The 16,489-nt window shown below is 37.5% G+C and overlaps 1 protein-coding gene across 2 annotated transcripts in view; it reads left to right on the top strand.

The window, feature by feature from the left end:
• Window positions 1–16,489, top strand: part of adamts6 (ADAM metallopeptidase with thrombospondin type 1 motif, 6) — an 87,227-nt gene that overhangs the window by 50,534 nt on the left and 20,204 nt on the right. For both annotated transcript variants that reach the window (XM_088070583.1, XM_088070584.1), the window contains 5 exons: window positions 3,924–4,026; window positions 7,068–7,201; window positions 10,919–11,042; window positions 12,544–12,624; window positions 14,685–14,848. In XM_088070583.1, the coding sequence (XP_087926709.1) occupies window positions 3,924–4,026; window positions 7,068–7,201; window positions 10,919–11,042; window positions 12,544–12,624; window positions 14,685–14,848 (606 nt within the window). The remainder of the gene's footprint in view (window positions 1–3,923; window positions 4,027–7,067; window positions 7,202–10,918; window positions 11,043–12,543; window positions 12,625–14,684; window positions 14,849–16,489) is intronic.

Here is a 16,489-nt window from a genome sequence, read left to right as displayed (position 1 = left end):
CTAAAGAAAGCATTACCTAGCAGTGCTTAAGAATTGCCCCTTTTAAGGATAACGCATTGAAGGATGTGTAATATTTACAAAGCTAACGTCATAAATTACAAAGTTGGCAATGTAAATCTAAAAAAGGGGAAAAAGCAAAAACAATTAAAAAAAAAACATAACTACAAAACAAAAAAAAGAGAAAGATTAAAAAGACTTTAAAAGGAAAAGCCTAATAGATTTATTCTTTTTTAGTCTCTTTCATTTCAATATGTGGTCATTAAGTATTTCAAATGCATTTTACCTGCTGAGGTGTCCTCGTATGGAGGAGGATTAGTGCCATGCTAAAGGAAAAAAGCCAACTTTCCCAGTTGCCAAGTTATGGTTGACGTTAACGCTTTGAAATCTGGATCAACATCAGTTTTCTTGAGCTGCATTCAGTCGCCTTTCACAAGCTGTTTAACCCTTTGAAACTTGAGCAAATTGGTTTGACTTCTATGGGGGGAAAAGATGGGGTCAAAAGGCAATGAACAAATGGATAAGAAATGTCCAACAAATTGCTAGAAATCAGTAAAAAGTGACATGAAAAGGACCTGAAAATTAGTTTTAAAAAAGGGTGAGGCTAATAGAAAATTATCAAAAAATAGAGAATAAAAAATCCAGAAAAGGACTTTTTTAATTGTAATAATTTTATTTTTAAAACTATGTTGCAGGAGAACAATGTTTGCATATATTTCTTTTTAATTGTGGCACTTTTTGTGCTTGTCTTTTTTACATATGTACTATACACTATTTTTTGCTTATTTTTAGGTAATTTTCTTATGTTTTTATTAATTAATCGCTAATTTTTGGGCTATGTCTGGTTAAGTTGCCCTTGGCCTTCTTGCCATGTTTTTGAAAGAAATCAAATGAATTTGCTCAGGTTTCAAAGGATTAAAGGGGCACCCCAGCAATTTAATTCATTTATTCAAATGTTCATCACTTTGTGGAGATTTTTCACCCAAAACGTACAATGTTAACATCATGTTGGCACAAGAAGAAAAGTCCGAAAATCACCAAAGTTACTAGGATACATCGTCTGGGCACCATGAACAAATGCATTAAATTTAATGTCAGTGCATTCAAAAGCTGTTGAGATCTTTCAGTCTGAACCGAAAACACTTTTCTCTTTTGCTGCTTTTCTCTTTGGGCTTTGGCCTGGTGTTGGACCGGGCTCTGCCGTAATATTTGCGATTACAACCTATTTCCTGATGTTTTATACACAAAATGAGTCATCGATGAATCAAAACATAACAAACAGGTTAATCTATAATCCCAATAATCCCTATTCGCAGCCCTTCGGATGTGACCTTTGAAGTTTTTCCTGCTTCAAACACGTGTCGCCACATGTAAATCTCATTTGGCCCCGTGTTGTCATTTCGGCACACACTTGTAATAATATTATTCCGTCTCTTCTGACTCAATCTGCATGTTTGATGTGCGAGTTTAAAGCTGTCCATATTGGCAAAACACTTGAGTGGTAATGAAAAGTGGCCCGGCCTTCCCCACGGCCCGCTCCGACGTGGAACACTTTCAGCATGTGAAATACAGCTTTGACCCAAGAGCTTTTATTTGTCCCGGGGGAAAGTGTTTTGGGGTTTTCTGAGGACCTTTTCACACCAATAAAGTGTTTCTTTCCACTTTTTTTCTTTTAAAAACCTCCTCTTACTGGAGCAACATCCACTCATGAAAACAAAACAAAAACCCTCCAAATGCAAAACACACTGTTCTGAATTAGGAGTTCCCAGAAACAAAGTCTGTTTTAGTGTCCGAAAATGTAATGTGACATCTTGTGCAGACTTTGTCCAGTTGCTAATAATGATGCTGTCGATGCAAATAAAAACTTCCCGGAATAAAGAAAAAGCCGTTGAAGATAATTCAGAAATAGTAACAACATGCTGCAGCTCAAGATCTTAAAGGATAAGTTCGGTATTTTCAACCTGGACCCTTTTTTCCCCTTGTTTTTGAGTGAGTGAGGGCTGCGAAAAAGAGGCTGCAATGTAACCACTCTGCACACTCGCAACGGGAATTTACGGCAGTTAAAAGCTCTTGTTTTTGTCACTGACAGGCTCGGATTATTGTACTGTGTCCGACAACATTATGGAAAGGATCTCCACAGAAATAGACCTTTTGTTAAAGATTAAGATCCTTTGTGTTTAACCAGAAATCACTCTCTCCAAACCCACCAGGTTCCAGTTAAGTAAACAGTCATTTTAGTGTGGAAAGAGGTGGTGTGTTTTCACATCTAACTGGGTGAATTAAGGGTTTATTTCAACAAAACCTGAGTTGGTGATTGTTGAAACAGTGAAAAAAATGAACTACGAAAGCTTTTTTGAGTTTGTATTTGTTTCCATAGACTCTGAATGAAGTGTGTTTAATGGTGACAAAATTACTGTTTATTTAAATGTAGTTTTGTGGGTTTGGCAATGATGATTTTGGGGCTGTTTCTGATTAAACAAAAGGATCTTACTCTTTTAATAAAAGGTCTATCTCTGTAGTGATCCTTTCCATAATGTTGTCAGACACTTAAAATAATAATCTGAGTTTGTCAGTGATAAAAACCAACCTGTTCCCATTCAGAGGTCATCAAACACCAACGCTTGCCCAATGATTTTCAGGTCAGACACCGATGGTTTTGCAGTGGTATGATGCGCTGCGTTGTGAGTTAATAATGCAACATTTCTTACCACATGAATGTCTGAACCTAACCACAAACGTAATCCTAGATGTGAGCGGTTTTACTGATGTTGTACTTTTATTTTGAAAAAGACTCTATGCTTCAAACGAGCAGAGACCGTACATTTCCTCTGAAAAAGATGTAAAGGGCCTAAATTGATATCACAGAACGTCAACAGCAGACGATACCTAGCGAGTCATATGTAGAAGTCAAAAATCAAGAGTGACGATATATTTCAGAAACGTAAATTGACAGCACATAATTGACCCAAGTGTTTACATTGCGGCCTGTAAAGCTGCTGCTGGCTGCACTGGTTTGCACGAAACTGAACCAGTTTCAGAAATTATTGTCCCCTTTAGTCACTTAGACACAAAAAAGGTTGAAAAACAAAACACTTACCCTTTAAAGGAGCAGTGTGCTTTCAAGGTCCAGCTCTGTTACTACAAATCAAGTACTTCTTTTCTGCCCATTTTTAAATGCATGCAACAGATTTCTAAATTTATGGATGTTTTTTTTCCCGATTTTTACGTTTCCGTTCATTTCCTTATGAAAATCAGTTGGCAGACTCTTACAACTTGTTCGAGTCGTATAATCCATCACAGTGAACGTCAAGTCTATTTTTGTCAGTTGCAGAATCATTGCTCGGCTTTGTTGCCAGTTTAATGGCAAATTGATTGGAAAAGCCTGTATTGCTTTACTCTGCAACATCTTTTAATGCTTAAGTATTATTTTAATAGAATTTATGTCAATAACCACAAAAGAAAACAACAAGTTTCCAGGCAGCATGACCTTTATATCACAAACATTAAACAGTGTGGACCGCAAGTCTTTGTACTTTATGTATGACGAGTAAAGCATGCAACTAGGAGAAAAGGGGGACTGAAATAGAGATGATTAAAACAAGAGAGGCCATGTTCAATAATCCAAATAATTTATTATCCTTTTATTCTTTTTCAACTCAGTTTTTCCATCTTATTTGCTCAAATAGCTCAAGCAAGTTCCAAGAGTCTTTTTAATAGATTTTTATATTGTTGTATTGATTGTCCGATATCTCCATATGGGAGGAAATGAAAAATATATTGTAAGAAAAAAAAAAGATTTTTATTTTGCATGGGAATGGTTAGCAGTCATGTCAAGTTTATTTGATTTTTAATAAATGGGCTAAGATGCAACTTATACAAGACCTTTTAGAATCACAAATTCTCTAATATTGATCTTTATTTTGCAGGCCTGCCCCGCAGGATCTCGTGATTTCCGAGAGAAGCAGTGCGCCGACTTTGACAGCATGCCTTTCCGTGGGAAGTACTACAACTGGAAGCCTTACACTGGTGGTGAGTTCAGGACTGGGTCGCACCAGCTGTTTGTAAATCCATTAATGCCCCTGAAAACTTTTAAGTATTTCTCAGTAACTTTAGATATCAGTCCGGTTTGGGAGTGACAGAATTCAAGTAACAGTGTATTTTAGATAAAAAATATGAGTAACTATATTCCAATACAGTTTGAATTTGTGGTATTCAGATTAAGGTTGCTGTCTTTAAACATAGATTTCTTGAAGTGAGTACTTTATTTAGAAGACAAAGAGAGATGACTGGTTTCTTTGTTTATTATAGTGGCTGAATCTTTAAAAAAAGGATGGCTTTTTTAACGATTTAGCCTCTATAATAAAGGCTTTTTAATGTAATTCCTCCTCGTTTTTCATGTTTTTCACACTTCCAGAGTGCCTGGATTTCCCTTTCATTTTATCCGGATTACTTTATTTGTTTTTCTGCTAAAACACAGTGTCTTAACTGAATGCAACACGAACAAGCTTGAGTTTGATCGCACTAACTGGCCGCAAAAAACAAACTCTGCTGCTTTGAGCTGAACTTTTATCGGACGCCCTGTTTCTATGAATTCTTAATGCTCCCTTTAAAAGCTCCACAATGGACAGAGAATGGCTGATTCATAAAGTTACTGCATAAAAATAAAAATAGCAAAAGTTAGCACACTGTTAAACTCCCAACGGACATTTTTTATTCTTTATTTTTATCACAAGGCAACATTTCAAGGAAGATCTTGTAGACTGAAACGTTGCAGTAAGTGATTTTTTTTGCCCTGCACCTGTGTTTATTTTGATTGGATGTGCGCACATTAGTTTCTCTCTTGATTAATGAAGTTGAAAGGAGTTATCGACACAACATCTCCTCCTCATGTGGCAGCTGGAGCGAGATTGCAAGGAAGCTGAAAGTTTCTGGTAAATGATGATCGCTAATAACAACCAGCTTTCTGTTGTTTGTCATTCTCAGTAAACATCACAACATAAAGCACGTGTTTTCTGCTTCAAAAAGCTCAACTCGCACTCGCACTTGTACTGGTTATCATGCTGGTACTCAAACATGTACTCATACATCTTTTAAGCGCCTCTCCTGTTGTGAGCAAAGCTGAAAGTTTACGTGACGTAACATATTTAAGAGCTTCAGTGTGGACAGAAGGTGCCGCTCTCTTGCTCTTAGGACAGTTTAAAGTTGATATGAGGCAAGCATTTCCTGTGAAAAGAAGTGTGCAGTGCATCTGCCACATCCCAGTAACCATGGCGATGGATGTTCAAAACATTAGCAGCTTTATTTCCTTTGCAGCCACCGCACTAGCCGTCATTATTCCCAGTCGAAGACGACATGTTATAGAGGGATAATGGAAAGGCGAGCCCCTCATACGTGGCTGCTCCCACGTATGAGGGGCTCACCTCTTTCCATTTCTGGGAGCTGATAGTCCACGATTTCACAGAGGAATTGTGGATTCAAAACTTCCAGATGATCGACTCAACTTTTATGAGCTATGTGATGCAATAACAGCTCATGAGGGAGCCAGTTCATACTGACAAGCACATAGCCATAGCATCATGTGACCTAGAAAAGACTGAAACGTGTTTACATTAAAGTTTTGCGAAATATGACTTTCTCCAAATGCCTGAAATACCACCTCATGCAAGCCTTTTTTTTCTTTTCTTTTTTTGCAGTAAAAGGAATTTTTTCCACGTGTTTCCGTTAAGCATATTTTATCTTTGCAGTTTTAGTTTGCGCAATTTGAGGGTTAAAGAAAACCCACCTGCTGATTTAAGACCCAGACAGATGAGCTCAGCAAGATGATTCTGAAGTACTCTATAAGTTATCCAAAGTATTTGAGAAATCTAATAAAATATGTTACAAATGACATTTTAGAGCACGTATTCAGTTATCTGTAGTGGATTACTCGTAAAAGTTGGTCTCCCAAAACTCGGTATAAGCAAGTTTGTTCGGAAAGAAAAAGGTTTTAATCCCCAAAAGTTCATTTAATGTGTTTGATGAGGACTGTGTGGGTGTGATCACATTTGATTTACAGAAGACAAACAAACCCACTGTTGTCATCACATTTTGATTAAAATGTTGCTAAACTCTATTTTTTTGCCCAGGAACACATGACATCATCTTATTCAAAGTGAGAAAAGCACAGAAAAAAGCAGAAATCTCACATGTGATGAAGCCAAAACTTTCAACTCTGGCAAATCTTCACATTTTCTAAATGCTGAGCTGTAAAAATCTCCCGTCATCCTTTTTGCGTCACAAATGACAGTCTGCAGGCCGGCCTGTCTTGTGTACCCAGTTAACACCAACAGTGGGAAGGTCTCTGTGATGAGTCGTGAATTCTTCAGATTCCTGCACACTGCGCCGTGTTCACCCTCGCTGGTCTTCTGGATCTGCTGCTCGTCCAGCTGGGGAGATTTTTACATTTTGGACAGACATCCTGACATATTTCATGTCGAGAATCTCCCAGACGAAGCGCTCGCTCTGCGGACCGAGCCAGAAGACGTGCAGATGCTATTGTACTATCACAGTTATTGGCAGGAGTTTAGCAGAACATGCTTTGTGTCACTCTCCCCCTAAAACGTCTCTCCTTGATGTGTCATGGAAAATATCCACTTAGCTAAAAACACAAGAAAAAAAGCGATAAAAGTGTGAAGCATGTAAACTTTGATTCTCCCTCACAGATGGAAGAGCTTAAGTCAGATCTCTTTTATCGCAGGGGTCTGTTTTGTCACATCCATCACCTCCTGATTTACGGCGCTCCGTGGGCTGCGAGCCGTCATGTATAAACAGCAGATAACCTGCGTGTTGATGTCAGTGTAATTGTTGTTGGCAGCCGGCGCTGTCTCTGTCGGTGTCAGTGTTACAGTGACGTCAACTTTTAGATCTGAGAGCCGCTGACTTTCCCCCACATGATTATTATTGTCAACAAGTGGAGAGGGGATCCCAGAGCCGGTGTTTGCCTCTTTGTGTTGTTTATCGCGGGTCACGTTGTGTGTTTTCTGCGTGCACTAACTCGAGATAACTTTCCGCTCTGTCTGTGTGTCGTCCAGGTGGCGTGAAGCCCTGTGCGCTCAACTGCTTGGCAGAGGGCTACAACTTCTACACAGAGCGCTCTCCTGCAGTCATAGATGGCACCCGCTGTCAAGCCGACTCTCTGGACATTTGCATCAACGGAGAGTGTAAGGTAAGGGAGCACCACGTCCTCACGTACGCTCATTTAAGAGCCTAAATCCACATCATTTAACCCTTTCATATCACACACACTGGTATCGCTCTGGGCACAAAATGCACTTTTTAAAAATCAAGCTTTAAAAAATATTATATGTTAATATTTTTTTCTGCTTTCATTGAGTTTATTTTTTAAGCAGCATCAGTCCTCATCATAAATATCAATTATTCATTAATTTTCAGAGTTTTAACCCTTTAAATACCAGGTTTTTGTCATGATAATGCAATATTTTTAGGTGAAAAAAAACACACAAAAAATAATTATTTTCAATAAACTACAAGCTAAGTGGATTATAATCTTTTGATCATCACAGTCTGGGATATGTCATAAATTAGCAGCAACTTTAATTATTTTTTACACTATTATTATTTTTTTGTGCAGTGTCAAATACTCACACTTGTATCACTCTGCACACAAAATGCACTTTTTCAGAATCAAGCTTTAAAAATATTATACGTTAATATTATTTTCTGCTTTCATTGAGACACCAGTCCTAATAATATAAATCAAATATTCATTGATTTTCAGAATTTTAACCCTTAAAAATGACAGGTTTTTGTCATGATGCCATTATTTTTTTAGATGGAAAAAACACAGGATTTTTTATGTTCATTAAGATAATCAGTTTAATATTCAGGTTAATATCATGTGCAAAAAAGAAAAGCATCAAATTTTGCATGGAATTTTATTTAATTTAATAAGCATGGAACCAGCAAATGTTTGCCGTTTTTGTTGTTGTAGTTGATCATTATTCTGTTGATTGACTAATTGACTAATTGACTGATTGTTGCAGCTCTACTGTGATAAACTATAGTTTAGGACAATAGCAAAAAAAGCTAGGAACTTCATAATAATGACAATAAAAATAATCCTAATAATAATAAGCCAAATACATGTAAGCCATTGAAAGTGAAAGTATTAAAATGGACTGGATGATTCAAATAAAATGCATGCATTTCATGCTTCTCAGGGCCGCTGTTGGCCCACGAGTCTCATGTTGAGAAACTGTGGATTAAGGCGGTTAATTTGCAGAATCTGAAATGACATGTTGATGCAAAAACTCTCCAAAGTATAATCAGTATGATGATTAATCAGCATGTGTGATGCAATAAAAACATCATCCATCTCTCATGCTGAAATAACAAAATGGCACACCACTCTGACATTATCCTCAGTGTGTTTTTGTGATCGTTTTTGACTCTTACCCCCCGATATTTCTTCAAATTACAGACATGACATGTTAGCTGTATATTTTAACTGACCTTAGCATAGTTCCCTCAGCCTCAGCGCCAGTTTTTATCTTTGACAGCACAGTTTAGCAGATTACTGATTGCGTAAACACGACTGCCAGAGCACCAAACCGCACACAAAACCGATTCTGCAGCGAAGAACAATCGAGCCTTTGACTCGCTGATTGTGGCTCATTGTGATTCGAGTGACTGGCGTCGCTCTCTGTGACTCTTATCAGGGCCCTGCAGCCTCCATCAGGATTGTTTGGTGATAAATAACACAAAAATCATTGTTGTGATTGAATAATTATTTTTTATACATTTAAAAAGGCTGATTTAATAACATTTCACTGAAAGGAGTTGGCAGCCGGTGCCGTCATTGTTTTCCCGAGCATAAATCATCTTGCACAGTTTGTGTGGAGATGAAGGTTTTTGTGTTTTCCGTGATGCAGCTGAAATAACTTTTTTTGATTCCTCGCTTTAAGTATTTGCTTTGACTTCCACCTGACCGTACAATTTGATTCCCGCTTGGCGTGAAAACGCAGCGTCTGCGCCAACAACATTACTCCAATTTTTATATAAAAACACAACATGGTGCGTGTTTTATTGGGAAGAGAGGAGGTGGAATATTCCTCACCAAAGGAGCAGAGCAGGTTTATTTCCAGTCTGAATCCAGCATGTCGGTTTTATTCCAGAGGCGGGCTCTCTGGGTTCGCTGCCACACTGTGATAAATCTCCAGAACACCGTCTGCCTGGAAAACTTTCAGAAACACTGAAAACTGCGATGCTGTTAACAGGTGCTGGAGAGACGGACAGAGAGAGAGAGAAAGAATAACAGAGAGGAGAGATAATGATAGAGAGCAGAAAGAATTTGGGAGATCCGAAGGAGGAGTGAACAGTGATCCTCCCACTTACTTTGACACAGCATTAAAACACAGCTGATGAAGCTCTTATCAATCAAACTGCTTAAGACTGGAAAAGTATCCAGTCTCAGTGACAGTTTTGCTTTATATAGCAAACAACAATTATTCTCATTACTGATTAGCCTTCAGATCATTTTCTCGATCAACTGTTTGGCCCAGAAAATGATAAGAATAAAAAAAAATAAAATAAGAAAATAAAAACAATGTAATTAATTAATTAGAAAAAAATATGTGTGTATTTTTAATACATATAAATAAATTATTAATTACTTAATTTATTAATTACATATATATATTTTTAAAAATAAAACATTTTCACCATATTTTCCCAGAATTTCCAAATATGTTCAGTTTTTAGTGTTAAAAAAAAGAAAAAAAAAGCTGCAATCAGACTAATTTTGGCATTTTTGCTTTAAAAGAGGCTTAAACTATTCATTTATTTTTTAGAATAGGTGCTAAATATGCTTTTTTTGGGTTTTTTTTAGTTTTTGTGGGGTTTTTTGCAAATAACAATCAATCTTATTATTGATTGATTATTGATTGATCATTTTCTCAATCAACTGTTTGGCCAATATGGGAAAACCCGAGCAAATTGGCTTGATTTCTTTCAAAAACCATGGGAAGAAGGCAATCAAAGAAGAAATGACCCCAAAATTAGCAAGAAATTATTAAAGAATTGCGAGAAAAAGACCTGAAATTTAATATAAACAAAAGAAAGAAAAAAGAACATAAAAAACAAGGAAATGACACGGAAAAAAGGCTTAAAAATTATAATAATTCTGTAATTTTTTCCTATATTGGTTTTCTTTTTCCCCTAGACATTTGTTCGATTTTAAAAGTAATTTTCTACATCTAATCTCTTGAAATTTTGTGGAACATTTCTTACAAAGTTTCTCACTGCCTTTTGTGCCCATTTTTTCAAAAGAAAAAACCAGTTTGGGCAAATTGGTGTGATTTCTTTAAAAAACATGGGAAGAAGGCAACGAGCAAAAATAAATAAAATAATAAAACAAACAAAAAAAATGCTTAAAGCTTATATAATTTTAAATACATCGTTATGATAATTTTAAGCAAAGTCTCTGGAAATTTTCCTCTAGCTTTTTTTCTAAGTCTACTAATTTTTTGGGAATTTACGGGATATTTTTTGCTGAGTTTTTTTTGTTTGTTTTTAAAGAAATCAAACCAATTTTCTCAAAAGTCGAAGATTTAAATACTGTAAGGCATCCGAATACAGAACAAGGGACGTGATGTTGCTCCAGGTTTAAATACATCATTTAAAGGATTTAAAGGTTTAAATACTTATATATATATATATATATATATATATATATAATAAATGTGCCTGAAAGCAGCACAAGAGACGTGATGCTGCTCCAGATTTTAAAGAGTTAAAGAACATGAAGCTTGTGTGCTTAAATCTGACTTTAGCAGATTTGTTATGGACTTGTATATTCACAGTAAAATGCGTCTAAATCCCATTTTCCAGTGTTTGAATACAGTTTTCTTTGTTGTGACGAAAGCAAGTGGGCAGTGACAACATCCTGAGCTCCGACGCCAAAGAAGATCGCTGCCGTGTGTGTGGAGGCGACGGCAGCACCTGCGAGGCAACAGAGGGACTCTTCAATGAGTCTCTACCCCGAGGAGGTAAAATCTATCCGACTCAAAGCGTGTCGTTTTTACGATGTCAGACTCAGACACGCGGGTTTCTATTAGATGTCCTTTTTGAAACTGAACCGTTTTAGGCTTCTTTAATTCACTCAGTGCGGAAAGGAGGAGCAGAGATGTGGTGCTTTTTGATTTGATGACCACATGAAACAAACTTAACCCTTTGAAACCTGAGAAAATTGGCTCGGTTTCTTTTTTCTTTCAATAACATGAAGAAGGCAATGAGTAGCAAAAGAAGAAATGACACAAAGAAATTTGTAAAAAAAAAAAAAAAAAGAAGAAAGAAAAAACGAAAGTAATGACCACTTCCCGGGACAATTATGTGCTGTTCAACCCTTTGAAACCTGAGCAAATTGGTTTATTTCTTTCAGAAACATGGGGGGAAAGCAATTAGCAACTTGGCAAGAAATGTCCTAAAAATTGCAAGAATTTTGTGAAAGATGACGAAGAAAATGACCTGAAAATTGTTACAAAAATTATTAGAGAATTATTACAAAATTCTCAAAAAGCTATGGAAAAAGGTAAAGCAAACTATATTTATAATCATTATGATATTATATGTATTATTATATATACATTATAATTGCGTAAAATTAAGTTACAGGGAAAAAATACATTTGAGCAAAAGGTGATGAAGAAAAAAGGTGACACTTTTTATAAAAATTATCAAAAAACTGAACAAATGTAAAGAAAACTATATTTCTAATCATTTTTATTATTATTTGCTTAAAATTATGATACAGAACAAAACATATTTTTTTTAATTTCTGCACTTTTTTCAAGTCATTTTCTTGTTTGTTTTGTTTTTTACTCCTACTTTTTTGCGCATTTTTAGTTAATTTTCTTGTAACTTTTTACTAATTTTTTGCTATTTTTAGAGGTGCAACTTTTGTAATGTTGCTCACTGCCTTCCTCCCATAGTTTTGAAAAAAAAACCAAAAACTAATATGCTCAATGGCTTAAAGTCACTGGCGATTGTTATGAGGAAAACTAAGTAACTCATCACCTTTTTGGCAAAGCAGCTTTTGTCTGACACATCTTTCAAGCCAGGGAGATAATATTTAATGGAAACGTGTCTTTTCTTTTTTTTTTTTGCCTTTGTCGCCCACTAACAGAACATATGTTTTTCACTATTAAGAATTATGTTGTCAGAATAAAGATGAAAACATAATATTTTCCCCATTAATTACGTCATGGAGTGAAGAAATCGGGGTAGAGATAGGGACTTGGTGTTGGCTTCAGTCTGAGGTCGTCTATAGAGAGCAGGAGAGAGAGAGAAAACATATTTCTCCTTCTATGGTATGGCTAGTAAACCATCTAAAAATACTATGTGTCCACGTGTGTGTGTGTGACTGTGAAAAAAAAGGAGGGGATTGTTTTGTCCTCCGGCTTTGTCCTTTTTGGGTGATTTGGAATTTATTCTATATGTACTCTGAGCGGGAGAAATACCGCCTTAACCATCCCTGTCCTTGTCCTCCAGGCTACATGGAGGTGGTTCAGATCCCAAAAGGGTCAGTTCACATCGAGATCAAAGAAGTCGCCATGTCGAAGAATTACATCGGTAAGTGACGAGATGATCAAGTCACATTTGTGATTAGACTAATATGCAATTTTATGAGCTCTGTGGATTTTGGACTTTAATGGTCGAAATATTTCTAAACAGTTGTTGGATAAATTGCCACTAAATTTGGTACAAATATTCCCCAACTTTGCTGATCTCTTTAGTAACACTATAAAGTTGATATTTTTGTTTTTCAGTTAAATATGTCAACATTTATCTTATGGATCGCCGTGAAATTTGATACAAGTATTCATTGTCCTCAGAGGATGAATCCTACAACTGAAACAACAAAACAATTTACTAAGAATACTAAAGAAATATATAAAATAAATTAGAATAAAACTTACAAGAAAAGTTCCTTTCCTTTAGCACCACTATGAGGTTGACATTTTTGTTTTTTAGGGAAATATGTCAACATTTATTCCATGGATCGCCATGAAATTTGGTACAAATATTCATGGTCCTCAGATGATGAATCTTTGCTAAGAATACTGAAGAACAATTGAAAAATTTTTGGGTCAGGATAAGCGTTTTGAACAAGTTAACAAGTTTTACGACCTTAAAGCACACGAACACAATGAAGTCGGAAAAACGACTTCCCAACTCGGAAACTACGACCTTCGTACATCACACGAACGCAGCATAAGCGCAGCCTCACAGAGGAACTGATGCGGCTGAAGACTCTCTGCTCTTGTTTCACTATCAATCCGTCAATCTGTGGTCCGCTGCAGTGTGATGAATTGGCAATTTGCGACATCAAGCTGTTTCATATTATCTGTTCAGCTCCGTGTCAACCACATTTCCAGGGATTTCCTCCGCGTCTTTGTCAAGAGCAAATTAGAAGATGCCATCGTTAAATCTCCCCGTTGCCTAACGCAAAGCCATAAAACTAAAAGAGTCTGTAAAAAAAAAACCTCCCTGAATCTCAACACACGTGATGGCCCTCTTGGCACCAGACTCATCCGCTCCGTTCCAGACTAAACAAAAACTATTTGCAACACTGGCAGCGTCGGACCCAAAACAATCAAACAACCGGATTCAATTAAGCCCGTTGTGTGTCTTTTCATTAGCAGGAGAAAGACATGTGACAGCGTGTTGAATTTATAGCGGATGGTGTTGATGGAGGGCTTAAGTTACACTTTGAACCGGAGAGCTGCATCAGATTTATAGGGCCGTGGTGACAGCTGCCTGCTCCACCAGGATTATGGGGGGATATGATGTCTATATATCAAAGTTTAAAGAGTGCAATTTTGGCGATTGTGTCGGACTACATTTTCCCTTCCAGGCAATCTGTTACTTTGTTATGAATCTCATCGGTGACCCTGGTAATAAAGATAATATTTTTCTTTCGCAGCATTGTCTGAGCGCTTGCTATTTAGGTCAGCAAAGTTTTAATGTTTGATTAAAGCGAAAACTAAGTGAGACAATATAAAAATAGAGAGCGGGCTGCCTGCGGAGACTTGTGTAAACTGCACTGTTCAAAATAACAAAATCACAATGCTCACAATCAGTGCCAGATGTGCTGAAAATGAATTTATTGAGAGGGGGATTGTGATATTTTAAAGAGGAGTAAGCTATTGTTTGAGGGAGGGAGGAGAGGGGAATCTGCGTGAGCACGAGCCAGAGAGACAGAATAGAGAGCGGTTGGATCGTTTCTCCTGAATTTGGCCTCATTTCAACGCAGAGAAAGTGGATATTTTCAGATCTGTTGTGCTTGGAGACCAACTTTTGTTTTGACAACCAGACAGAGTGGTATTCATGAGATTCGTCCAGGCTTTCACCTGAAGTGTGTTTTCTTTCTCGTCCTAAATTAGACGTATGTACATGTCGGCGCACGTGAAAGTTTGGAGAGTGTGTGTGCAGCGCACGTGTGTGTGTGTTTCTTCTCAGAGGGCTGTCAGTGACATCAGGGGGGCTGAAAATCATGATGATGATGAAGATGAAGGACGGCAATGACATCACGCCCAATGATTGCCTCCACCTGTAGTCTCGGCTACCGTTCCTGTCTGCTTTTGATTTCAGCTTTCTGAAAGTGTTTCTCGTTTTCTGTGCTGACGCAGCTCTGAAATCTGAAGTGGATGATTATTACATCAACGGAGCGTGGACCATCGACTGGCCCCGCAAGTTTGACATCGCAGGGACGGCCTTCCACTACAAGAGACCCTCTGATGAACCCGAGTCTTTGGAGGCGCTGGGAGCTACCACTGAAAACCTGATTGTCATGGTAATCATTTTTTTTATCAAATCAATGCATGTGTCAAAATCACACCTTGTTTTTCATAGAGTTGCACAACAAGAGGAGCATGTGGTCCTGAAATGATTTTCCCTGCTGTATTCCTATATGAACAGTTTCTTTTAATGTTGTCAACATACATATAAATAACAGAAGTACAGAAGCAATTTTTACATTTTTTGGACACAACACTAACATGTCATCACCTTTGATGCTAATATAACAAACTTGTTGGCAAACAGTTGCTTATTAAGACATCCAGCAGTCACAGAGCAACACGATCATTTATTTATAGTCATGTTTCTCTCCACATGTCAATTTTTAGCTCTGTTTTTGGTCACCACCAACTTTGCAAATTTGCCCTGAGCGATGCAAAAGACGCGTGCATCATGTATGGCACATATAGCGTCTATGAAGTGACACAATTGTAAGTCCTCAAAATCCCTTTTTTTTCGTAAAGCTGTGACACAAAACGCTCAGCGTTGAGAAGCGTTGTCACAGCAGTTATGAAACTGCCGCTCACCACAGAAACGGAGACGTGGATCAAATCGTGGTCATCAAATCATCAAATTCAAAACTAGTCAGCCTAAAGAAGCGCTCAAAATGGAAATTTATCCAGAAAATATGGACTCAGAAACAATTCAGTTTGCTTTTCTGACATATTTGGGACCTCCATAACAGGCACAAAGCTTCAGCACAAAGTGGTTATTTTTTGCCTTTTGTGGTTATTTCTGCTTTGGTCCCTGTTTACTTCCTGTTGCATCAACTAACATTGCAACAGAAAACAACTTTTAAAAAGTGAGTTGAAACTGAGGGAAGCTGCAGATTCAGATCAGTTTTATTTATGAAGCCCTTTATCACAAATTACAGTTTAAAGAGGCTTTAAAGAAAAACTCCCTCAAAAAACCCTATAATGGGGAGAAAAATGGTAGAAACCTCAGGAAGAACGACTGAGGAGGGATCCCTCTCCCAGGACGGACAGACGTGCAAAAGATGTCGATAAAAACAATCGTCTGAAGGTTCATCACGATCAGACGCCTCAAACATTGTTTTCTCACCATCATTCCATACAGATGTGGATCAATATGGATCTCAGAAATCATTCGTCTTCTTTCAGTTTGGCATGCAGAAAATGAACAGGACTGAAACTTGCTGAAACTTTGAGACCCGAAATAACTCATGTCCCTCTATAGCTATTTCTGTGCATTCAGTGCCGTATGTATGCTGTTGGTCTGAGTCCACTAAACTCAACATCTGGCTGCTAACCTTAAATGACCGTCACCCGGCGGTTTGGGGTTAGGAGTTATTTCTATGTGGATATTGAAAAAGTCACTTGATTCGGAGAACATCTGTGTTGCTGCGTGTGCGTGTCAGACAGTGTGAATGCGCAGTTTTTTGCAATGACAAGTTTCTCTGCATATTTGAGTGTTTGTGTGTGGCAACGGAGCGTTTTCTTGTCGTAATACTCGGCGGTTTCTGCCTCGACATGAATGCCGAAAATACCAGACCACACAGCACCACTGGAATAGACGAGCAACTGGCCACTCGACCACTAGCCATTTCTTTGTGGCTTGCAGAGGCAGACTCCCTCAGTCTGCCTCCTCATCCAGCAGACTAATATAAACCCACCAG

This window comes from Plectropomus leopardus, chromosome 20, assembly GCF_026936395.1.
Source record: "Plectropomus leopardus strain MGB_pleo_1.0 chromosome 20, ASM2693639v1, whole genome shotgun sequence".
Lineage (NCBI taxonomy): Eukaryota > Metazoa > Chordata > Actinopteri > Perciformes > Serranidae > Plectropomus > Plectropomus leopardus.
This window is presented reverse-complemented; position numbering and strand designations above follow the sequence as displayed.